The sequence below is a fragment of the Sphaerodactylus townsendi genome, linkage group LG15 (genome assembly GCF_021028975.2).
Source record: "Sphaerodactylus townsendi isolate TG3544 linkage group LG15, MPM_Stown_v2.3, whole genome shotgun sequence".
Classification (NCBI taxonomy): Eukaryota; Metazoa; Chordata; class Lepidosauria; order Squamata; family Sphaerodactylidae; genus Sphaerodactylus; species Sphaerodactylus townsendi.
Window position 1 is genome coordinate 23,150,997 of NC_059439.1, and position 25,194 is coordinate 23,176,190.

The 25,194-nt window shown below is 41.6% G+C and overlaps 4 protein-coding genes across 4 annotated transcripts; all 4 read left to right on the forward strand.

Annotated features, from left to right (window-relative positions):
• The first annotated feature begins 2,219 nt into the window (after positions 1 to 2,219).
• LOC125445246 (olfactory receptor 12D2-like) lies at positions 2,220 to 3,161 on the forward strand. The gene has a single exon (XM_048518208.1). It carries the CDS (start codon positions 2,220 to 2,222, stop codon positions 3,159 to 3,161), a length of 942 nt encoding a protein of 313 aa, XP_048374165.1.
• Positions 3,162 to 10,956: 7,795 nt separating this feature from the next.
• Positions 10,957 to 11,898, forward strand: LOC125444161 (olfactory receptor 12D2-like). The gene has a single exon (XM_048516598.1). It carries the CDS (start codon positions 10,957 to 10,959, stop codon positions 11,896 to 11,898), a length of 942 nt encoding a protein of 313 aa, XP_048372555.1.
• Positions 11,899 to 16,446: 4,548 nt separating this feature from the next.
• On the forward strand, positions 16,447 to 17,376 carry LOC125444162 (olfactory receptor 12D2-like). The gene has a single exon (XM_048516599.1). It carries the CDS (start codon positions 16,447 to 16,449, stop codon positions 17,374 to 17,376), a length of 930 nt encoding a protein of 309 aa, XP_048372556.1.
• A 4,814-nt stretch (positions 17,377 to 22,190) lies between these two features.
• LOC125444163 (olfactory receptor 12D2-like) lies at positions 22,191 to 23,120 on the forward strand. Its single transcript, XM_048516600.1, has one exon. It carries the CDS (start codon positions 22,191 to 22,193, stop codon positions 23,118 to 23,120), a length of 930 nt encoding a protein of 309 aa, XP_048372557.1.
• Positions 23,121 to 25,194: the final 2,074 nt, after the last annotated feature.

Here is a 25,194-nt window from a genome sequence, read left to right on the forward strand (position 1 = left end):
TATTGTTGTACACCCACTGACATCAATGGACAAAGAAAGCCATAGTCATTAAGAGTGTTGGACTCAAATCAGAGAACCAGGTTTGTTTCCCGGCTCCTCCACAGGAAGCCTGCTGGCTGACCATGGACTAGTCACAGTTCTCTCCGAACTTCCTCAGCCCCACCTACTTTATGAGGTGTCTGTGGTGGCAAAGGGAAGGGAAGGGGATTCTAAGCCATTTTGAGACTCTTTGAAAGTAAAGAAAAGCAGCTTATAAGAATCTTCTTTTTCAAAGGTGTGACTCTGCTAAGGATTGCATTGTAAAAGGTGTCTCCAATTTTAATGTAAAGTATTGAAGCATTTTCCCACTGCTTTGTGTCCTTAACAGCAGCTTGATTTGCAGAGATTAGTAGGTGATTTCTTTTCATGCCCTTAAAAATTGTCATTTGGTAATTTCTTTTAATTATTTCTGTGCCCTTGTTGAAGGAACTTCTATATGGACCAGTTGAGGAGATCAGAGTCATAGTCCACAAGACAAAGTAGTTCTTCTGTAGTTATGTGCACCTGTAGTAAAATCTGAGGAGAAACAATCAACTTAGTCCATTGAAAGGCGAGTATCACCCAGAGAAGAAAAGGATGGTAATGTATACAAGGTAGATGGGTAAAATTAACAAAACCATTGAAATTCATTTGGGTTTTATTGTTAATATTTCAACAACCCTAATATTTTCCTAATGAAACTTCGAATTTCAGTATGATATTTTCATAAAGTGTGGTTTGCTATTAAAATAAGAAACATTTAAAACAACAGACAATGAAACGTAAGATTGATTTTTGGTTTTATATTGGAAGTGTCCCATAAGCAATAGTATGTATGAATCAACTCTATTTGCTATATGTTACAAGTTTGTATTTTGATGTGATTTTATATTGGTTATGCCAAATAAAGACTGAATGAATAATATATATATTAATAAACTCATAAACTAATAAATAAATAAATAAATAAATAAACAGACAGACAGACAGACAGACAGACAGACAGACAGACAGACAGACAGACAGACAGACAGACAGACAGACAGACAGACAGACAGACAGACAGACAGACAGACAGACAGACAGATAGATAGATAGATAGATAGATAGATAGATAGATAGATAGATAGATAGATAGATAGATAGATAGATAGATAGATAGATAGATAGATAGATAAATAAATAAATATAGGCCTGTCAGTTCCATAACATTTACTCTCCAAAACTGACCATAAGATACAAAAAACAATAATATACAAATGTATATCCACATTGTGATATTGAGATCAATGGACAGAACTGATCCCAACTATGGTCTATTTGTATTCCAGGCAATAACATCTGCTTTCTAACAAAGGTTAGGGAAATTAGAAGAACTAGGGAAAGACACCAGTTGCATCCATGTAGTTACATTCTGTAAAGTTATCTTGAACAACTGAAATAAAAAAAGTAAAACAAAACATTTTTTTCAAGTAGCAGAGACCCTTTCTGGATATAAGAACCTACAGGCAGACAAGAAACAGAATAGAAAGGATGAGAAACAAGAATGTTCAACAAGCTGTCAACAGTAGAAGGAATACTAGCCTGCTAGCCCTACAATAAATTAGCCCCACTTGTTAAATGAGAAATAACAATGCATGCCAAACTCAGAGTAAACAATCAAGGCATTAAACATTTGGAAGGAAAGGGGGTAACATGTTATTGTCTTGCTCCTATTGGCAAGACAATTGGCAAGATAGTGATTTTGACACACAATCTATGGACTTGTGGATGCAAAAAAACTTTATATATATATACATACACACATTCTCTCTCTCTCTCTCTCTCTCTTTCTATCTCTGGCCCTTTCCCCACTTATCTTAAGCCCTGCGCTACTCGAGGAGAGTAGCGCGGGGTTCCTCAGCACTCCCCACTGAGAGGGGCGGTGACAGCGCAGCCGCCCCGAGGCGGCTGCTGTCGCGCCCCTCAGCGCGAGGCATTCCCGGCGCTCTTTCAAAGGGCATTTTGATGACCCCGCGCACGGCAACCCTCGGAAAAGGGTAAGTGGGGAAAGGGCCCCTCTCTCATTGCTTTTGACTTAAATGTCTCATAACAACTAACACTCATAAATACCCTTAACAACAGTTTCTCATTCAAAGCTTTACATTCTATTAGGAAATCACTGACCAGACTTTTTTTTATTATTTTCTATTTCCACAGCAATGGAGAACCGGACTGAAGTGCACGAGTTCATTCTCCTGGGTCTGACACATGACCCCAGAGAGCAATACACTCTCTTTCTGATGTTCCTGATGCTCTACTTGGCCAGTTTGTTGGGAAATGGAGCCATTCTGGCAGTAGCTATAGCTGAGCCACGGCTTCATACTCCCATGTATTTCTTTCTGGGCAATCTCTCCTGCCTGGACATGTGCTACTCCACTGTTACGGTGCCCAAAATGCTGAGTGGCTTCTTAACAGAGCCCCAAGCCATTTCTTTCATTGGATGCCTGACTCAGTTGCATTTCTTTTACTTCCTGGGCAGCGGTGAGGGCATCCTTTTGGGAGTAATGGCATTTGATCGCTATGTGGCTATCTGCAACCCTCTGCGTTATACTGTCATCATGAATAGATGGACTTGCCTTCTGCTAGCTGGGACCACCTGGGTTGCTGGATTCTTTCACGCACTGATGCATACCATGGTGACCTCTCAGTTGTGGTTCTGTGGCCCAAATCATGTTCAGCACTTCCTCTGTGACATCAAGCCCTTGCTAAAATTGGCCTGCAGCAGTACCACCCTTAACCTCAGTCTCCTTAATATTGTCACTGGCTGCATTGCTCTGGGTGGCTTCTTCCTCACTCTTTTCTCTTACTTATACATCATCTCCTTCCTATTCTTCAAAGTTCCATCCTGGAAAAGTCGTTGGAAAGCCTTCTCTACCTGTGCCTCCCACCTGACAGTTGTGGCTCTACTGTATGTTCCAGTTCTGTCCAACTACATGCTTGCGTCTGTTGGGGAGTCTGCTCAAAGAGAGATGATCATCACCATATTGTATAGTGCTGTCACTCCAGTTTTAAACCCTCTTATCTACACGCTAAGAAATCAAGAGGTAAAAGCTGCTCTGAAAAAAATATTAAGCCAGAAATATTTGTTTGGAAGAATATGAATCTATTCTCTCTCTGTGTTCTTGTGCCCCATTTCTGTCATCATCTTGACTAACCAAGGTCCGTTCAGTATCTAAAAGAGGCCTATGTAGAGGCATAGCTGTAATGGGGACATCTGGGGCGGCTCACCCCAGATGCCACCATTGCAGTCACATGTCGGGGTCATGGCTGGGGGCATGTTGGAGGCAGAGCAAGGTGTTTCAAGGGCATTTGGGGGGTGTTTCGTGGCAGGAGGAGTTGCTTGGGCAGTTTCCCCCTCCCTTCGTCACTGGGCTTATGTGATTATCAGTGGCACTTGTCAAGTGACTTCAAGGCATGCAAACTGAGTAATCAAAGTGGACAAGATTATGCCTATCCCAGTCGTGCTGACCTTGATTGTGATTCCCTAAATACAAGGGAGCCATTGTGGTATAATGGTTAAGGTGTCAGACAAGGATCTGGAAAATGCAGCTTCAGTCCCCTAATTCCATGGAATTCCATTGCTGTGTGATCTTGGGCCAATCACACACTTTCACCCTCAACTGTGACTGGTATTTGAATGGGAGACTTCAAAGAAATGTCATAGTTGGGACTCATAATCTCTAAACCTGATGGGGTCACCATAAGTCATGAATAGCTGACATGAAAAGAGTTTCATTGTGAGATGATGTGAGTAGGATTTGTGGAGTTATTTCACTGGCTCTACTGCTGTGGAAGAGCATCCAAGACTATGTCTTGATACCACCCTCCTTGTTTGCAACATCTTTGTTCAAATCCAGCAGCCTGGATAGCCCGACTTAGTTCAAGCTTATCAAAGCTAGGGAGCTAAGTAGGGTTGCCATGCTTAGCACTAGAGTGAGAGACAGCCAAGGAAGATGGGGCTCCTATGCAGAGGAAATCAATTGCAAACTACTAGTGTTCATTTATCACTTTGGACAACCCATGAATAGAGTTACTATGAGTAGGTTGCAACTCAATGGCCCATCGTTCTTCATGTTCATACCAAACTCAGGTTATTAGATTTAGAGAAATGAATGCATCGCAGCAATCCATTGCTAAAAGCCAAGAACATTCCAGATAGACTTCCAGTGCCTCTAAAATTAAATATTGCCAAATACAACATTCCAGTGAGAAGAACTTGGCTTCATTAACTGTGTTGGCAGCTTCCTTGCATTGCCTGGACAGTCAAAATGAACCTCATGGTGGACAGGAAACCCATGAAGCCAAGAACAGCATAGTGCATTGTAACGCATTCTATTATGATCTACTACACTACTCAAGATTACCTAACAAAGACCTCAAATGGAGTAGACGTTCCCCACTCACACATGTCAATGTGCATAAAGGAAAATATAACTACCAAAGACAATACTGTGCTCAGCCATACCCATATGTTGTTTCCTGAGATTGTGGGCTATGTCAAAATGACCAGGATAGCCTTGTCCAAAACAGAAGAGGTAGTGACCAAGAAAATCCCAAAGCCATTTTTGTTTGAAAAATCCAATCTCTTTTGTAGGAATCTAGAAAGCACAGGAAATTTAGGAGAATTCTTGTATGCTTCTGAATGTTAACACCAATTATGCCATAGAAGTTCTCAGAACCAGCAAGCAATGACGAGAGCAAAGAAAGCTGGGGAGAAAAAGGTCCTCCAAAGAGAGAGAGAGAAAAGGATTCAAAATAAATGGAGAGGTGTGTCATCTGAGCTTATTATTTTATCCATCTGATGAAGCAAACCTGAACTGTGAAACTTATGACATGCTAAAATACAAAAGTTTTCATTATGTTTTGGTCCAGGATGACAGGGTGACTTCACGAACTAATTTCAGTCATGGTTCCTAAAATCTATTACTAAACTATTTCTAAACTATTTCTAGCTAGGAAATTTATATACATCAGTGGCTTGGATCCAGTCAGCTTTTTCTCTGCCCCATTTAATTATCTCCCATACTCTCTCTTTGCCCCACATGACTTTTGTCTATGTGTGTCCCAAATCACATATCCTTTTCGACGGTTAAAGAAAACCCTTCATCTTTTTTTTTATTTTAACCATCAGAAAAGCTGGTTAGATCCCACCTAGTCTCTTGAAATATATTAAGGTGGCATCAAATTCCCAACATCTTTTCATAGTTTAGTCCCGTATTTTATGCTTTTATATCTTATTACCAGTCTGATTCATTAATTTTGTAAAATAATCTGCCCAAACACACACACCATTTCCACATCCAAGGGAGAATTCACCTGTTAATTTTCCAAATGATTCTGGTGTTTACAAGACCTGAGAAATACTATTATCAACAGGACATTTGGGAGGACGTTGATTCATAGGATCATTATGAGTTGGAAGCAACTTGGCAACACTTAACACACAATTAAGTTAAAGGTACTAACAAGGCCAGTACCAAAAAAAATTATGTGAGATTTTTTAGGGGTGTTAAATTTTGTGAGCACATAATTTTTATTTGAAACACCCACAGTTACTGAAATGGATACTTCCAGCTCAAAAGGAAATGTCAGTTATCAACTTCCTAACCATGTTAAGGGAATACAATAGAAGTAATACCATTAAAATGGACTTGTTAATTGCATAGCAATAGTGTAAAATCATATATAAAATAGATATAGTGGCTGGTGCTCTCTTGGATGTTTTAGGCCTACTGTGTTGCTCATGAGGTTACCTGACCCTGAAGAAAATAATTTTGAGGTATTCAATGGCCCCTTTTGCACATGCAAACTAATGCATTTTCAATCCACTTTCACAATTTTTTGCAAACGGATGTTGCTATTCTGCACAGTAAAATCCATCTTCAAAGTGTATTGAAAGCAGATTGAAAGTGTATTATCCTGCATGTGCCAAAGGGGCCAGTGAGTTGCAGCTCAGTTGAAATAATAAAGAAAAATAGGAACAACTGTGATAAAAGATGGGGAAATCAATGACATAGCAATGACAACACACCCAAACAAAAATAAACAAGGAGATATTTCTATATCCTAATAAATATCTGTCCATTTTAAATGTATATGTGGAGTACTTTCCCTTGTAAATTGTTTTATTAGTTATCTCCCCAAAGCTTTAATTAATCATTCATGTTTTGAAAAACAATGGAACTCTCTTTTGACTTTGTGTCCTGGGGGATCAAATGTCCTCTAAAAATCATCTCCCCTTAAAAAAATGTTGAAGCAGGTAAACATGATAAATGAATGTTCTCCTGTCATCCAAAGTGCGTTCTTCTACAGCATCACCAGGAGTTGAGGATTACAGATATGTTACCTCATCTTCTAACTTTATTTTAGATAAAGGTTTAACATAACATATCATCAGAAATATATATTATATATAAAACACCTTCTCAGGTATGATCCTTTTGATATAAATTATTTTCATATGCCATTGAACTGTTATTGGTGTCTAATCTGTGGGTTTATCGTGCCAACACAGAGGGGTGGAGGGAGAGAGAGTTGAGAAAGACAGAGATTATGGTTAAAGACCAATAATTAAAAATACACAAGACAAAAACCTACAAAAATAAGTAAGACACAAGACAAACACTTTTTTGGATATTTAATCACAAAATTATATCGAATACATCTAATTTAACTTAAAAGCAATATAATATATTTTATTTAATTTGAAAATATTTTTTTCCAGTTCTGTTCTGTTAAATTATGACAACATTTACAATCTATTATGTAGAACTTTGCCACAAACTTAGCAATTTGTGGTTATTCCAAAATCCAAATCCAAATCCAAAACCTTTATTAGGCATAAAAACGGTGCCAAGAATTGCAAATACAATAAAAACATCATTATTGCTCAACTTGCAGTACACAGAGTAAAAATATAGCAACAGCTTCAGATATTTCAACATTAGAATTATTTAGAAGGGTTATTCATCTCTTAAAAATTTACAAGTTTTTGCTGACTCAGACACCAAAGCTCTTATCCAACAGGACACTGAACATTTTAGACAGAGCCTCATTTTAAGACACATTAAAAAAAAGTTTTCTATGGTTTTGACTTCCCCATTCCCCACATGGACAGGCGGCACACTTTGACAGAGTAAAAGCTGTTCTAAGGCTATTTGCTTTCAGATTAAATAAATAGGTAGCTGGGACAGGAATACATTTATTAATGACTGGTGACCTGAAAATAGGGGATCTGGCCTTTAGCTACCTACCAGCGTCACATGAATCTCGAAGGCAGCAGAAATTTTTTTGGGTTCAGGTCTGTTAAATTAGGAATTTTTCAAAAACAAAACGAAACCTGAAAAGGCCAATATTCAGAATAAGCTTTTTAATTTTTGTTCCTTTTCAAAAATTTCTGCGACAATTTAACACGAAGTAAAAAAATGCTGATTTAAAAAAAAATCTGTGCCCACCTCTAGCAGATATCTTTTATCTTTATAAAAAATATATTTTTATTGTATAGTTTGAAATAATCATTCTATTTACATCTTTCTGATATAATTTCCAAACAATACATTTTCTCTTTTTTTCCTCCCACCCTCCCCTAATATCATGTTTTACTTTTCTTTAACCAAACAGCAATAAGTTTATTCGTTGTTGTCTTCTTATCCATATGTCTTCTTTGACTCCCATCTCCTTCATGCAATTCTCATAACTTGTCCATGTGGCTTTCCCCACTTACCTTCTGCTGCGCGCTACTCCGGGAAAGTAGCGCGGGGTCCAGCAGCACTCCCCACTTGCAAGGGCAGCAACCACGCAGCCGCCCCAACGCTGCCGCTCTTGCACCACCTCAGCGTGCGTCACTCCTGGCGTTGAAGAAACAGCACCTTTGGATGACCCCGCGCGGAGCGGAGCGCGGGGTCATGGGAAACCCCAAGAGCGCGCCAGGAATGACGAGCTGAGGGGGCGCGAGAGCGGCACACAGCAGAAGGTGAGTGGGGAAAGCCCCATATCTTCATTATTTCATTCTGTTTTTCTTGCCATGTTTTATTCTTTGATAATATTTCAAAAATGTTTAATGTCACTTGTTCCCATATATATTCCAACCATTTCTGAATCGTCCATTTTTATCTTTCCATCCAAACGCTATCACTGCATGTATTGCTCTAATCAAGCAGATATCTTTTATCTGTCAGTTGACTTTAGCATTCCAGTCATGAAATACAGTGAAGAGGCCCCATACAACTGGAGCTTACAGAGAAATGCAAAGTGTAATAATAATGGCAAAGTAGAGTGGAATTAGCTCTGATCTGGATAGCCCACACTAAATCTGACCTTGTCAGATCTCAGAAACTAATCAGGATTGTCCATGACAAGGAATACCAGGGTTGTGACACAGAGGCAGGTGGTGGAAAGCCACCTCTAAAGATCACTTGCCTTGAAAATCCCACCAGAGGTCACCATAGACATAACTTGATGGCAAAAAGGGAGGAATTAACATTGGGATAAAGCTGTCTTTTAAAAAAAATCAGAACGTGAAACATGATTAGGAAATAAAGGAAAGGAAATTAGTTCTGACATCTTCACTGGAAGATGCTGTTCTGCCAAGGAAGGCTACCAAGTAGAGGTGCCAGGTCTCACTGGCCATCATTCAAGGATAAGGGGGTAAGGTTGCTAGATCCAAGGAAACTCCTGGATTTTTTGGATGAAGTCTGAGGAGGACAGGGATATCAGTGGAGTACAATGACACAGAGTCCACTTTTCAAAGCATCCATTTGCTCCTGGGAATCTGATCTCTGGATTCTGGGGATGAGCTATAATTCTGGGGGATTTCCAGGTCCCACCTGGAAGCTGGCATCCCTACAGCTTAAAAGGGAAGAATGCTTCAAAATGAGATGAATAGAATGATAAGGTACACGACAGATTTGAGTCCAGTAGCACCTTTGTTTCTTGCAAGCTCATATCCCCAAAATATTGTTGGTCTCTAGGGTGCTACTGAACTTAGTTCTCCAAGGCCGTTTCCGCACGGCCCGTTTATGGTGCCCTGGGGATGGCAAATACGCCGTTCCCAGGGAGCCATTCACACAGGCGGCGCTGCTGCAATGCAGCAGCGCCGACCTGACTGCACTCCCCCTCCCCCAGGACGACGTCAGGCCGCCCTAAAAAACAACCCTTTAAAGGGTTGTTTTTGCCACAACAGCGTGTTCCCGGCAGTGCGGTGCGAACAGCACCGCCGGGAACACGCTGTTTCCCTTCCCTTTCCCACTCACGCTTCCAGTACCCCATCATGCCGGCCTCTGCGGGCCTCTGAAGCCCTCTCTCCTCACTGTCCTCCGACCCCTGGAGGTTGGAGGGCAGCGTGGGTGGGGCTTCGAAGGCCAGCAGGCCGACGACGGGGACAAGGTGAGTGGGAAAGGGAAGGGGGCAGAGGCGGCTCCATGCGGAGCCGCCTGCCGTCCTCTGGCCTCTCTTGAGGCCGCCCACACGCTTGCGTGCGAATGGCCTCCGCCTCCACGCCGGCAGAATTCTTGCCGGTGTGGAGGCGCCTGGGGGGCCGTGCGGAAACAGCCCTACTGCAAGCCATCATGACAGCCCTCAGAAATGTTTGTTTCTGAGTTTCTTTTCCATCCTCTTTTGTGTTTGTAATTCTTTTAAGCCTTAAAAATAAAATGTTATTAAAATGAAAAGTAAGATACAAGGTGCTGTTTTATTTGGCTCTGCTCTGGGAAAGCAATTTTGCCCTGGTACAAAGCTAGTTTTATGTTTTTGCTTTGATAGATTAATGCAATTAATTATTACTAATGCTTACTTCTACAAGAGCTTTTGTATTCTGCTGTGACTGCTTGTGTGCAAAAGTGTAGTATCAAATATTTATGTATTTAATGTTAGTGCCATCTTTCCACTTATATAGTTTGGTATTCTTTTGCTGACACTGCATCCCATTTATGTGTGTTGTTTTATATACATACATATTTTTATGTATGTATGTATGTATGTATGTATGTATGTATGTATGTATGTAAGTAACACACATAAATGGGATGCAAGGTCAGCAAAAGAATACCCCCCAAAAAAGCAAGGATGTCAACTACTGACTACTGATGGAAGATAATGATTGAAGGGGATCAAGCAAATATCCCTGGGGAAGGAGTTCTATGATTTTGGTGACATAACTGAGAAGTACCTCTCTTGGGTTGCATCCCATCTATCCTGAAGATGATGTTTCATGCAGCATGTATACTACCTCTAAAAAGTCATCCACAAATGGACATCACTGCAATGTATTTTTATTTAAAAGAATGTGACTATTAGCACAATATTGCACAATCCAAATTTAACACAATGCATGTGTATGTTTATTTAGCACAGTTTATATGTGCTAAATTTAACCAATACTTTTCTATTGAACTCAATACATGGGGGTGTGTGTGCTTTTAATTTAACACATTGCATATGTGTGTGTGTGTTTTAATTTCAGTACCCACACTGTGAAATGAAAGCTCCACAGGAAGAAGAGTTTGAATGTCTGCCCTGCTTTTCTCCATGGTAAGGAGTCTCGAGACTTGCAAACACCTTCTCTTCCTCTCCCCACAACAGACATCTTGTGAGTTAAGTGGGGCTGAGAAAGTTCTGAGGGAACTGTGACTGTCCCAAGGTCACCCAGCAGGCTTCATGTGTAGCAGTGGGGAAATAAACTAGTTCACCAGATTAGTCTGCTGCTCATGTGGAGGAATGGGGAAATCAAACCCAATTCTCCAGACTGGAGTCAACTGCCCTCAATCAATGCACCATGCTGGCCTTCAGGAGCCATTCTTAAAGGTTCCTATCCATCACAATGCTTTCTTTTCACAAAAAGTTTAATTTCCTATGGAGCAACTAAATGATTGTCAATATTTGTTCACAATTTCCACAGCAATGGAGAACCAAACAGAGGTGCTTGAGTTTGTTCTCACTGGACTAGGAAAAAACCACCAGAAGCAATGCATTCTCTTTGTATTTTTTCTGCTGATCTATATAGCCAGCTTACTGGGGAATGGAGCTATTTTGGCTGTAGCACTGGCAGAACCACGCCTCCATACCCCTATGTACTTTTTTCTAGGCAATCTCTCCTGGTTGGACATTTGCAGCTGTACAGTTACTGTGCCAAAAATGCTGAGTGGCTTCCTAGTGGAGCCCCAGACAATTTCTTTCATTGGGTGTCTGACTCAGCTGCACTTTTTCCACTTCCTGGGAAGCAGTGAAGGCATCCTTCTGGGTGTCATGGCATTGGATCGCTGTGTGGCTATATGCAATCCATTGCGCTACACAGTCATCATGAATAAATGGACTTGCCTTCTGCTAGCTGGGGCCACCTGGGCTGCTGGTTTCTTTCATGCCCTGATGCACACAGTTCTGACCTCCCGCCTATGGTTCTGTGGTCCCAATCATGTTCAGCACTTCTTTTGTGACATCAAGCCCCTACTAAAATTGGCCTGCAGCAGTACCACCCTCAACCTCAGACTTCTTAATATTGTCACTGGCTGCATTGCTCTGGGTGCCTTCCTCCTCACCCTTCTCTCCTACCTCTACATCATATCCTTCCTTTGCTTCAAAGTCCAATCCTGGCAGAGCCGTAGGAAAGCCTTCTCTACTTGCGCCTCCCATCTGACAGTTGTGGCTCTCTTGTATGTCCCAGTTCTTTCCAACTACATGCTTGCATCTTCTGGTGAATCGCCTGAAAGAGAGATGACTGTCACTATATTGTATAGTGCAATCACTCCAGGTCTGAATCCTCTAATTTATACCCTTAGGAATCAAGAGGTAAAATCTGCTCTGAAAAAAATGTTGACTAGGAAACATATGCCTAGAAGAACATAAACCTATCATGTATTCCTGTGTCTTTCTCTGTCCTTCTCTGTATTCGTTTGTCCATGGCCCTTTCTGCACGGAGGCTGAAGGGCTTGGGTCAGTGTAATGAACGCCGACCCAACGACGCTGGGACCGTTCGCATGGGACCGACTGCTGGGACCGCCTGCCCGCCCGACCCGCCTCTTCCCCGTCCTTCCCCACTCACCTCGTCGCCGTCGTTGCCCTGCTGGCTTCCGTAGACCCGCCCACTCTGCCCTCTGACCTCCAGGGGTCGGAGGACAGCGAGGGAGGGCCTTCGGAGGCCAGCAGGGCAACGACGGCGACGAGGTGAGTGGGGAAGGACGGGGACAACAGCGCATTCCCGCGCCGCCGGGAATGTGCTGTATTCCAAAAACCTCCCTCAAGGAGGGAGGTTTTTGGAGGCGGCCTAGGGCCGCCCTGGGGAAGGGGGAAGGGAGCCAGGTCGGCGCTGCTGCAATTTGGCAGTGCCGCCTGTGCGAACGGCTCCCTGGGGACGGCGTTTTTGCCGTCCCCAGGGCGTCGTTATTGGCCCGTGCGGAAAGGGCCCATGTTTCTGCCTTCTCTTTCCAACATTCTATTACATTCTTATATGACCAATAAGCCCAAGCTAGAACAGGAAATCATAACGTCAGTGCTCTGCTTAAGTTTCTTTGGACACATGAAATAGATTGGCAAGTATGATGTATTTGGGGAGCATGGTTGACATCAAACCCCTTCATATACATGTACAGGGTTTGCTGAGAATTCTACAACATAAATAAAGGTTCCACTGGGTTTGTGGAAGATGAAAATATGCCCTGCTGATATCCATTGTTACAGAAGATGGAGAGGATCACATTTTTTTTAAAAAAATGGTACCTTTAGATCTTTTGGTATCCCTTGGTATTTATATTAAGCTTCCATAAAATAGTGAGGCTTTTGGGCTGGAGGTTGCATCCTATTGTTGCCATATTGCTTTGGCATTGTGCGGGGGGGAGTACTTATTCACAGGTATCCCTGCTCTTGTACCAACCTCAAAGGTACTGCTGGCATTGCAGAGATGGGGAGCCCATTTTCTGGCAATAGCCAGGTCTACCTACAAGAAAGTTCCCAGAATTGTTTTCGGGCTCTCATGCTCTCAGATTGCTTGCTATATCAGCACATTTTCAGCTCCACAGCCAAGGAAGAATGTGTTCTCAACATGATACAGTAGCCCTGCTGAATGGAGATTCATTTCCAGACACAAGAAGACTCCTGACGTCATTGCCTCCCCTGATTATCTTAACCCAGATACTCCCTTCTTCTGACCACCTTACAGTGCACTCTATTGTTCCTCAAACAATCCATCTGGACACCTCTCAGAGGTTGTCCTAACATCACCCAAAGATTGTCCTGACACCTCCAGAGATGGATCTTCACCCTATAAATATCCAACTTTTCAAAGGACCGATTGCCCAGTGCCATTGACACCTTTCCATATTTTTTACTGTGCCCAATGCATTGCCCCCTGGAACCAAGTGCTGGCCGTTTGGCTCTGAATCCTGGCTCTTCTTCATGTTGCGTTCGGATCGTATTACCCCTATTCCCCATACCCCTTTCTATTCCAAATCTATTTTCCAGCTTATCTATATCTTAGGAACCCTGTGTGTGCATGTTTGCTGCATTGAATCGAGTGATTGTAAACCCCTTATCCCTACAATAAAGATTGTCAAATTCGCATTATATTCCTCTCTGTGGATTTTCTTCTAAGAGCTGATCTTTATATACATTGGTATTAAAGATTCCTCACACAGCCTCTCGCAACCTTAATAAGCAGTCTGCTCTAAGCTAATATTCCCTACTATATTGAGAGACAGTGTCTCCACATTAGGTAATAGTGTCAAAGGCTAAGATTAATTTCCAAAATCCACCAGGAAGGTATTTTCACACAGTCTTACGAGAGTCATATTACCCTCAGACTATTTAATTATTTGATCCATCCATTCCCATCTTTTTTGGAGAGAACATATTCAACTTTTCATTTAGATGAAATAACATTTTTTCCTAGGCAGAAGTGAATGAAACCAAGACACCACAGTCATAAAGTTGTACAATTGCCCTACAAAGATCATCCTAGCAAACCAATCAGATTGGACACTTTGCACACACGTGATCACAGCCATCAAACACTACATCAAACACTGTCTCTTGCTGAATGTGGTATAATTTGTGATATCTGTACTGAATACAAACCTTGACCCTTTTCTGATAAATGTCTCAACGGTGTTTAGTATTCAACATTTCTCCAAAGACTTAATCAATAATGAAAATGAAAGAAGGTCCCATAACTCTCCCTGGTTATTATTTCCCAGAGGTTCAACCATCTCGGATGATTTTCTTTTTCACCTAATGAGGTAGTGTGTGTGTGTGTGTGTTTGTGTTTTGAGGCAGATGTGACATTTGAGGCAGAGAAGCGACATCTGACTTCTCATCTTGCAATTTAATGAAAGCATTACTTTCTGCTGCACCATGACTTCATTAAATTTATTTATTTTATATAAAAATGTGAATGAAAGAAGAATGCAACTTTTCCAGGTATGATTTGTACTGGCAATTATTTCTTTTTCAAAGCCCTTTTTTCATATGGGACATTTTTATGTGTTTAGTCAGTGATCATCATCATCCACATCAATCTTGTCAGTCATATGGAGCAGCCATGACTTACCGCGGCTGCCATTGCTGATGGAGAAGGGACAGCCTCCATGGGGCTGCCTCCTCCCCCTTGCCTTGCGAGCTCCTCTATGCTCACGAGGCTTTGGCTTGGGAGGTGGGGCCGGGCGGCCTGTTTAAACCTGAGCCCGGCCTCCCCACCTCCCCATTTGCTGAAACGTGTGTGTTTCCCACCCACCTCTCCCTGTTTTTTGGTCTGTGTTAGTGCATGCGTTTTCTTGTTGTCATAAGGCAGTTTGCACATGGGGGACTGATCTTTAGCTGGGGGCAGCGGGCAAAATACCCGCTGTAGTGGAACCTCCTCATGAGGTTTGGGGTGGAGCAAGCCAAGGGGTCACCTGTCCAGATGTGGGCTTAGATGGCTTGCGCCCCTGGCAGCAAGGAGTCTTCAGGAAGTGGCGACCGCCCATCTGGAATCTCACAGCTGCTCCAGTGTGCATTATAATTTTTCATCGGCAGGCGTGCTGAGAAAAATTTAGGTGTCTGGGGGACAGCAATAATTTGGCTGCCCAGTACACATACCATAAGATCAGACCCCCATGCTGCGCCTTACGCTTGTGTTTACCTTGAACCAATTTTGTTAATAAATGTTTTTATTCCACACACAAATGTTGTTGTATTAAAAGTTCTTTCAATAGCAGGAGAGTATTAGCTACTTCCCTCAGGCAGCAAATCTTCTCTACATGCAGTCCTGGATTTTTTTTCCTCTTCATAGTTTCAGTTCAGTGAGGAAGGATTCATGACCTGGACAGAGTTAATGGGGTTGGATAAAACCAGGTTCTCTGCTAGCAAAAAAAATCCAACTCACTGCCTGTTTTGTTATGTCAAGCCCCTCTTCAAACATGTCCCTAACTACAACCTTCCTAATGATGATATTACATCAATGGTTACTGGAATCTAGGCATCTTCTTCTGCACATGCATTTCCTACCTTGATACTGACTCTCTTTTTATCTCAAAATCAAGTCCTGAGGGAGCTGTTGGAGGTCCTTCTTCACCTGCACGTGTCATATACTGAGGAACTCTGTTTTGCTTCCTGGGATTTAGATATTTGAAGAATCAAATTGGCACAAACACATTTCTCTCCCCTAATGAGATCCTGAGGGTTTTATAAGAGTAAATGTGATAAATACGAGTCCATAATTTAAAGAGAAATTACAACAACGGTTCACTTTTGCCTCAACAATCGGAAGCTGAAGACCTAAGTTTGCTGGGGATCTGTGAACTTTCATACCTTGACTGGAAGAAGAATAAAACCCATCCAGGTATAATCTGTACTTGAAAATAAGGTTTTCTTGATTTTGTTTCTCATTCTCCATGATACTTTTGTATGCTTTCAATTTGCAACTACAATTATTGTGAACCATATAGCTCTTATGATTGATCCTATTCTACCTCTTCCATTGCAACAATGTTGGGAGATAAATTATGAGTTAAGCATAAGCAATACCATACGCAGGATGGAAGAAGTTATATCAGTGTGGAAAAAATTAGCAAAGCATCACATCTAGTTCTTTCTAAAGTTCTTGGGTAGTGCCAAAGAACTATCCACCACCTGCATATTAAATAACATGAACTTTTCGAAAATGAAGACATTTATCACAGCGGAGATGGGTACCTTGTCAAACAACACAAAATGAGTTTCTATATCATTTCTGATTGTTTCTAGTTTTGAACAGCTTTATATATATATATATATATTCTCATTAAGGAAATAATTCCTACCAACACCTAAAAATCATGTAGGGGCTAACCCTAAGAATACACAACATGTTCTCTTTCAAAACCATCCAGTGAAGTATGGAGACAGTGACCAAGGGATTTCTTTTTGCTGTCTATCTGCAGAGTGATGAAGAACCAGAAAGAAGTGCATGAATTCATTCTTCTGGGACTGACAAAAGACCACCAACTCATTCTCTTTATACTTTTCCTTCTGCTCTATGTGACCAGTTTGCTGGGAAACGGAGTCATATTGACGGTAACGCTGGCTGAGCCACGGCTTCATACTCCCATGTATTTTTTCCTAGGCCATCTCTCCTTCCTAGACATATTTTACACCACTGTTACTGTGCCAAAAATGTTGAGTGGCTTCTTAAAAGTGAACCAAACAATTACTTCTCTTGAGTGTCTCACTCAACTGCACTTCTTCCACTTCCTGGGAAGTAGTGAAGCTGTGCTTCTAAGTGTCATGGCTTTTGACCGCTACGTGGCCATATGCAACCCTCTTCGTTACACCGTCATCATGAATAAAAGGGTTTGCTTCCTGCTAGTTGGGGCTACATGGTGTATTGGGTTTTTTCATGCTCTGATACACACAGTGGTGACTTCACAGCTATGGTTTTGTGGTCCCAATCGTGTCCACCACTTTTTCTGCGACATCAAACCTTTGCTAAAATTGGCCTGTAGTAGCATCACCCTCAATCTCACTCTTCTTAATGCCGTCACTGGCTCTATGGGTCTGGGTACCTTCTTCCTCACTCTTCTCTCCTATATCTACATTGTCTCCTTTCTCTTTTTTAAAGTCAAGTCTTCACAAAGCCGTTGGAAAGCTTTCTCCACCTGTGCTTCCCACTTGACAGTCGTGACTGTCTTCTACATCCCTATTCTTTCCAACTACATGCTTGCCTCTGCTGATGGATCTTCTGAAAGAGAGATGATCATTACTCTGTTGTACAGTGTAGTCACCCCAGTTTTAAACCCTCTAATCTACACTCTGAGGAATGAGGAGGTAAAATCAGCTCTCAAAAAGATTCTAAGCAGAAAACTCTCATCTGGATAGATGTAGATGGATAACTCTGAGTGTACCAAATGAACCCATACTGGTAAGTAAATAAAAGCAGCTCCCAAGTTGGTTGCATTCTTTCATGATGATTTGCAGCTAGGAATTGCCATTATCCAATTGTTTGTGCAATAGAGGAACAGCTGTGGATAGTCACATCTTAGTCCAACCTTGGCAGAGCCATAGGAAAGCCCTCTCTACTTGCGCCTCCCATCTGAGAGTTGTGTCTCTCTTGAATGTTCTTGCATCTTCTGGTGAATCACCTGTGATGACTGTCACTATAACTATATTGTACAGTGAAATCACTCCAGGTTTGAATTCTTTAATTTAGGAATCAAGAGGTAAAATCTGCTCTGGAAAAAAAAATGTTGACTGGGAAACAGATGTCTGGAAGAACATAAACATATGTATTTATGTGTCTTTCTCTGTCTTCTATGTATTGGTTTGTCCATGTTTTTCTGCTTTCTCTCTCCAACATTACATTCTTGTATCACCAATAAGGTCAACCTAGAACTGGAAGTCGTAATGACAGTGCTCTGCTTAAGTTTCTTTGGACACATGAAATAGACTGCCAAGTACGATGTATTTGGGGAGCATGGTTGACATCAAACCCCTTCATATATATGTACAGGGTTTGCTGGAAATTCTACAACATAAAGGTTCCACTGGGTTTGTGGAAGATGAAAATATGTCCTGCTGATATCCATTGTTGCAGAAGATGGAGAGGATCACATTTTTAAAAAAGGGTATCTTAACTTCTGATATTTTGGTACCCCTTCATTTTCAGATTAAACTTCCATATACTAGTGAGGATTTTGTGACAAAGTTTGCATCCTATTCATTCAGGGTTGTTACCATACTGCTCTGGCATTGTGGGGGGAGTACTTATTCACAGGTATCCCTGCTCTCGTACTAGCCTCAAGGGTACTGCTGGCATTGCAGAGATGGGGAGCCCATGCTCTGGCAATAGCCAAGTCTACCTACAAGAAACTTCCAAAAATTGTTTTATGGTTTTCATACTCCCAGCTTGTTTGCCATATCATCACATTTTCAGCTCCACAGTCAGGGGAGAATGTGTTCTCAACATGACACAGTAGCCCTGTTGTATGGTTTTCAATTCCAGCCACAAGAAGACTCCTGACATTATTGCCTCCCTGATTATCCTTTCTGTAACTAGCTTCTTCTGACCACCTTCTGACCTCCATCCAGAAACCTCCCAGAGGTTGTCCTAACATCACCCAAAGGTTGTCCTCCAGAAGTGAATCTTCACCCTATTAATATCGTATTCCCCAAAGGACCAATTGCCCAGAGCCATTGACACCTTTCCATCTTTGTTACTGTGCCCAATGCTTTTCCCCCTGGAACCAAGCTCTGGCTGTTTGGCTCTGAACCCTGGATCTTCTTCATGTCACAATCAGGTCTTATTACCCATATATCCCATACCCCTTCCTATTCCAAATCAATTTTCCAGCCTATCTATATCTTAGGAACTCTGTGTGTGCATGTTTGCTGCATTGGATCAAGTGATTGTAAACCCCTTATCCCTACAATAAAGATTGTCATATTTGCATTATATTCCTCTCTCTGGATTTTCTTCTAAGAGCCGATCTTCATATACATTGGTATTAAAGATTCCTTACCCAGCCTTTTGCAACATTAGTAAGCAGTCTGCACTAAGCTAATATTCCCCACTATATTGAGAGACTGTGTCTCCACATTGGGTAACAATGTCAAAGGCTAAGATTTCCAAATTCCATCACAAAGGTATTTTTACAGTCTTACAAGAGTCATATTACCCTCATGTTATTTAATTATTTGATCCATTAATTCATAACATTTTTATTGAGAATATATTCCACTGATTGTGTAGATGAAATAACATTTTTTCTAGGCAGAAGTGAATGAAACCAGAAAGTGGTACAATTGCCCTACAAACCAATCAGACTGGACACTTTGCACACACGTGATCACAGCCATCAAGCGCTGTATATTATCATGCTGAATGTGGTACAATTTGCGGTATCTCTACTGAAGACAAATCTTGACCCTTTTCTCATAAATCTCTCAGCTGTGTCATTGCAGAACGGACTAAGATGAGAAATTAGTAATTGATTTAATGTTACAAATGGAATTTTTAGGAACCTCTAATCCAAGCGATTATTAGGATTGGCCAGCAACACATAATTTACAAAACTCTGGGATAAGAGTCTTCACATCTGTCTTAGTAGCTGCTGATAGCCCATTTTTCAACCACCATTCCTTTTCATTGCTCAAAAAGTTTTACCTTCAGTTTCTATCTGAAGCTGGCATCAGAGGTACAGGGGTAGCAATAATTAATAGGTGAGACCCCTTAATAGATTTACAGACCATTTCATTTCACACTAGTTTGGCATTTAACATTTCTCCAAAGAACTAATCAATAATGAAAATCAGAGAAGGTCCCATAACTCTTCCTGGTTATTATATCCCAGAGGTTCAACCATCACGAATTATTATTTTTTTCACCTAATGAGGTAGTGTCTGTGCGTTTGTGTTTTGAGGCAGATGTGATCAATATGCAGAGAAGTGACGTCTGACTTTTCTCATCTTGCAATTTAATGAAAACATTACATTCTGCTGAACCTTGACCTTGTTAATTTTTTTTTAAGTGACTGAAAGAAGAATACACCTTTTCCGGGTCTGATCTCTAGTGGCAATTAATTTCTTTTTCAAAGTTGCTTCTTCATATGGGGCATTTCTATGTGCTTAGTCAGTGATCACTGTCATCCACATCCATCATTATCAGACACATGTCTCTTACATGCAGTCCTGGATTTTTTTCTCTTCATAGTTTCAGTCCAGTCAAGAAGGATTCATGACCTGGACAGTGTTTATAGGGTTCGATAATACCAGGTTCTCTGCTAGCAAAAAAAAAATAAAAATCCAACTCACTCCCTGTTTCGTAATGTCAAGTCCCTCTTCAACAGGTCTTTAACTTCAACCTTCCTAATGATTACATTAATGGTTGCAGGAATCTGGGTATCTTCTGTCGCAAATGCATTTCCTACCTCGATTATTTATTTATTTATTTATTTATTTATTTATTTATTTATTTATTTAATTATTTATTTATTTATTCTTTCAACTTTTATACCGCCCTATCCCCGAAGGGCTCTGGGCGGTGCACAACAGACAGTCACATATAAAGATAAAACAACTAAAACCTTTAAAAGCAGAGATACAAATGAAGACTAATGAATAAAAGTGGCGTCCAGCAACCCCATTTTAAAAAATCCTCTCTTAAGAGGGAGGAGCGGCAAGTCCCAAGATGGCAAGAGGCCCAGATGTAAAGGACCGTGGTCACCTATCAACGGTTTGGTCCTCTCCAAAGGTCTCGGGCGAACAACTCGGCCTTTACAGGCTCCTGCATGGAATTCAGTGTAAGGTCTCGCAGGGCCTGGACAGCTGGTGGGAGAGCGTTCCACCAGGCTGGGGCCAGAGCCGTAAAGGCCCTGGCCCATGTGGAGGCCAGCCGTATCATTGAGGGGCTAGGGACCACCAGTAAATTTGCCTCCACTGAACGAAGAGGCCGTACAGGGACATATGGGGTGATGACACTTTTCTTTCTGAAAATCAAGTCCTAAGAGAGCTGTTGGAGGTCTTTCTTCACCAGAATACCTCATATACTGAGGAACTCTGTTTTGTCTCCTGGGCTTTAGATATCCCAAGAATCACATTGGCACAAAAGCATTTCTCTACCCTAATGAGATCCTGAGGGTTTTATAAGAGCAAAGCTAATAAATAAACACCCATAATTTAAAGAGAAATTACAACTGTTGCCTCAACAATCGGAAGCTGAAGACCCAACTTGGCTGGGGATCTGTGAATTTTCATAACTTCACTGAAAGGAGAATAAAACCCATCCAGGTATAATCTGTAGCGGAAAATAAGTTTTTCTTGATTTTTTTTCATTCTCCACAGTACTTTTGTATGCTTTCAGTTTGCAACTACAATTATTCTGAACCATATAACTCCTGCACTTTGTCCTATTCTACCTCTTCTTTGACAACAATGTTGGAGGAGGAATTATGAGAGTTAAGCATAAGCAATACCATACGCAGGATGGAAGAAGACATAGTATGGAATATATTAGCAAAGCATCACATCTAATTCTTTTTGAAGTTCTTGGATAGTGCCAAAGAACTATTCAGCTATATTTAATGGCATGAGCTATTAGCAGATGAAGACATTTATCATTGTGAAGATGTGTACCTCATCAAACAACACAAAATGAGTTTCTATATAATTTCTGATTGGTTCTAGTTTTGAACAGATCTTATATATATATTCTCATTAGAAGAGAAGAAGAAGAAGAGTTTGGATTTATATCCCCCCTTTCTCTCCTGCAGGAGACTCAAAGGGGCTTACAATCTCCTTGCCCTTCCCCCCTCACAACAAACTCCCTTTGAGGTAGGTGGGGCTGAGAGAGCTCCGAGAAGCTGTGACTAGCCCAAGGTCACCCAGCTGGCGTGTATGGGAGTGTACAGGCTAATCTGAATTCCCCAGATAAGCCTCCACAGCTCAGGTGGCAGAGCTGGGAATCAAACCCGGTTCCTCCAGATTAGATACATGATCTCTTAACCTCCTATGCCACTGCTGCTCCTATAAGATTGTTAGGTGTTGGTAGGAAATAATTCCTACCAACTCCTAACAATCTTATAGGAACTATCCCAAAGGATTCACAATCATCACAACATGTTCTCTTTTAAAAACCAACCAGTGAAATATGGAGACAGTGACCAGGGGATTTGTTTTTGTTGTCTACCTGCAGAGTGATGAAGAACCAGAAAGAAGTGCATGAGTTCATTCTTCTGGGACTGACAAAAGACCACCAATTCATTCTCTTCATACTTTTCCTTCTGCTCTATGTGACCAGTTTGCTGGGAAATGGAGTCATTTTGGCTGTAACTCTGGCTGAGCCTCGGCTTCATACTCCCATGTATTTTTTCCTAGGCCATCTCTCCTTCCTAGACATATTTTACGCCACGGTTACTGTGCCAAAAATGTTGAATGGCTTCCTAACAGTGAACCAAACAATTTCTTCTCTTGAGTGTCTTACTCAACTGCACTTCTTTCACTTCCTGGGAAGTAGCGAAGCCCTGCTTCTGGGTGTCATGGCTTTTGACCGCTGCGTGGCCATAGGCAACCCTCTTCGTTACACCATCATCATGAATAAAAGGGTTTGCTTCCTGCTAGCTGGGGCTACTTGGTGTATTGGGTTCTTTCATGCTCTGATGCACACAGTGGTGACTTCACAGCTATGGTTTTGTGGTCCCAATCGTGTCCACCACTTTTTCTGTGACATCAAACCTTTGCTAAAATTGGCCTGTAGTAGCATCACCCTCAATCTCACCCTTCTTAATGTTGTCACTGGATGTATTGCTCTGGGTAACTTCTTCCTCACTCTTCTCTCCTATGTCTACATTGTCTCCTTTCTCTTTTTGAAAGTCAAGTCTTCACAAAGCCGTTGGAAAGCCTTCTCCACCTGTGCTTCCCACTTGACAGTCGTGACTGTCTTCTACATCCCTGTTCTTTCCAACTACATGCTTGCCTCTGCTGATGGATCTTCTGAAAGAGAGATGATCATTACTCTGTTGTACAGTGTAGTCACCCCAGTTTTAAATCCTCTAATCTACACTCTGAGGAATGAGGAGGTAAAATCAGCTCTCAAAAAGATTATAAGCAGAAAACTCTCATCTGGATAGATGTAGATGGATAACTCTGAGTGTACTGAATGAACTCATATTGGTAAGTAAATAAAAGCAGCTCCCAAGATGGTTGCATTCTTTCATGATAAACGATTTGCAGCTATGAATTGATATTATCCAATTGTTTGTACAATAGAGGTGATGCTGTGGATAGTCGCATCTTAGTCCAACCTTGGCAGAGCCATAAGAAAGCCTTCTCTACTTGCACCTTCCATCTGACAGTTGTGGCCCTCTTGAAGGTTCCTGTTGTTTCCAACTACATGCTTGCATCTTCTGGTGAATCGCCTGAGATGACTGTCACTATATTGTATAGTGAAATCACTCCAGGTTTGAATTCTTTAATTTAGGAATCAAGAGGTAAAATCTGCTCTGGAAAAAAAAATGTTGACTGGGAAACAGATGTCTGGAAGAACATAAACCTATCATGTATTTCTGTGTCTTTCTCTGTCTTTTATGTATTGGTTTGTCCATGTTTCTGCCTTCTCTCTCCAACATTCTATTACATTCTTGTATGACCAATATGCTCAACCTAGAACTGGAAGTCGTAATGACAGTGCTCTGCTTAAGTTTCTTTGGACACATTAAATAGATTGCCAAGTGTGATGTATTTGGGGAGCATGGTTGACATCAAACCCCTTCATATATATGTACAGGGTTTGCTGGAAATTCTACAACATAAAGGTTCCACTGGGCTTGTGGAAGACGAAAATATGCCCTGCTGATATCCATTGTTGCAGAAGATGGAGAGGATCACATTTTTTAAAAAGGGTATCTTAACTTCTGATATTTTGGTACCCCTTCATTTTCAGATTAAACTTCCATATACTAGTGAGGATTTTGTGACAAAGTTTGCATCCTATTCATTCAGGGTTGTTACTATAATGCTCTGGCATTGTGGGGGGAGTACTTATTCACAGGTATCCCTGCTCTCGTACTAGCCTCAAGGGTACTGCTGGCATTGCAGAGATGGGGAGCCCATTCTCTGGCAATAGCCAAGTCAACCTATAGGAAACTTCCAAATAAGGAGCAGACACGACTTAATGCGGCTGCCATTGCTGATGGGGAAGGGACAGCCTCCTTGGTGGCTGCCGCCTTCCCTTGTGGCCTCATAAGCTTCCAAGTACTTGCGAGGTTTTTTCCAGGCTAGGGCGCCAAGCTGTGACATTGGGCGCCCTGACGTTGGTGGGGAGGTGGGCCTAGGCAGCCTTTTTAAGGCTGGGCCTCGCCGACTACCTCCCCATTTGCCGGAGCTCAATTGTTGGGCATTCCTTTGTTTAATTCCTTTCAAAGTGAAAAGGCCCTTCCTTCGTTTGGCCTTCCCGCTGTATGGTCAGCTTTTCCCCACACAAAAACAGCTTGTTGTACTCTAATTTATTCCTGGAATAGCTAGGAGGCCTTTAGTTATTTCCTTCAAACAGCAATTGTTTTATGGTTCTCATACTCTCAGCTTGCTTGCCATATGATCACATTTTCAGCTCCACAGCCAAGGGAGAATGTGTTCTCAACATGATACAGTAGCCCTGTTGTATGGATATTCAATTCCAGCCACAAGAAGACTCCTGACATAATTGCCTCCCCTCATTATCTTAACCCAAATACTCCTTTCTGTAACTAGCTTCTTCTGACCACCTTCTGACCTCCATCTAGAAACCTCCATGAGGTTGTCCTAACATCAACGAAAGGTTATCCTGACACCCCCAAAGGTGGATCTTCACCCTATAAATATCGTACTCCTCAAAGGACCAATTGCCTAGTGCCATTGACACCTTTCCATCTTTGTTACTGTGCCCAATGCTTTTCCCCTTGGAACCAAGCTCTGGCTGTTTGGCTCTGAACCCTGGATCTTCTTCATGTCACAATCAGGTCTTATTACCCATATATCCCATACCCTTTTCTATTCCAATCTATTTTCCAGCTTATCTATATCTTAGGAACTCTGTGTGTGCATGTTTGCTGCATTGGATCAAGTGATTGTAAACCCCTTATCCCTACAATAAAGATTGTCATATTTGCATTATATTCCTCTCTCTGGATTTTCTTCTACGAGCTGATCTACATATACATTGATATT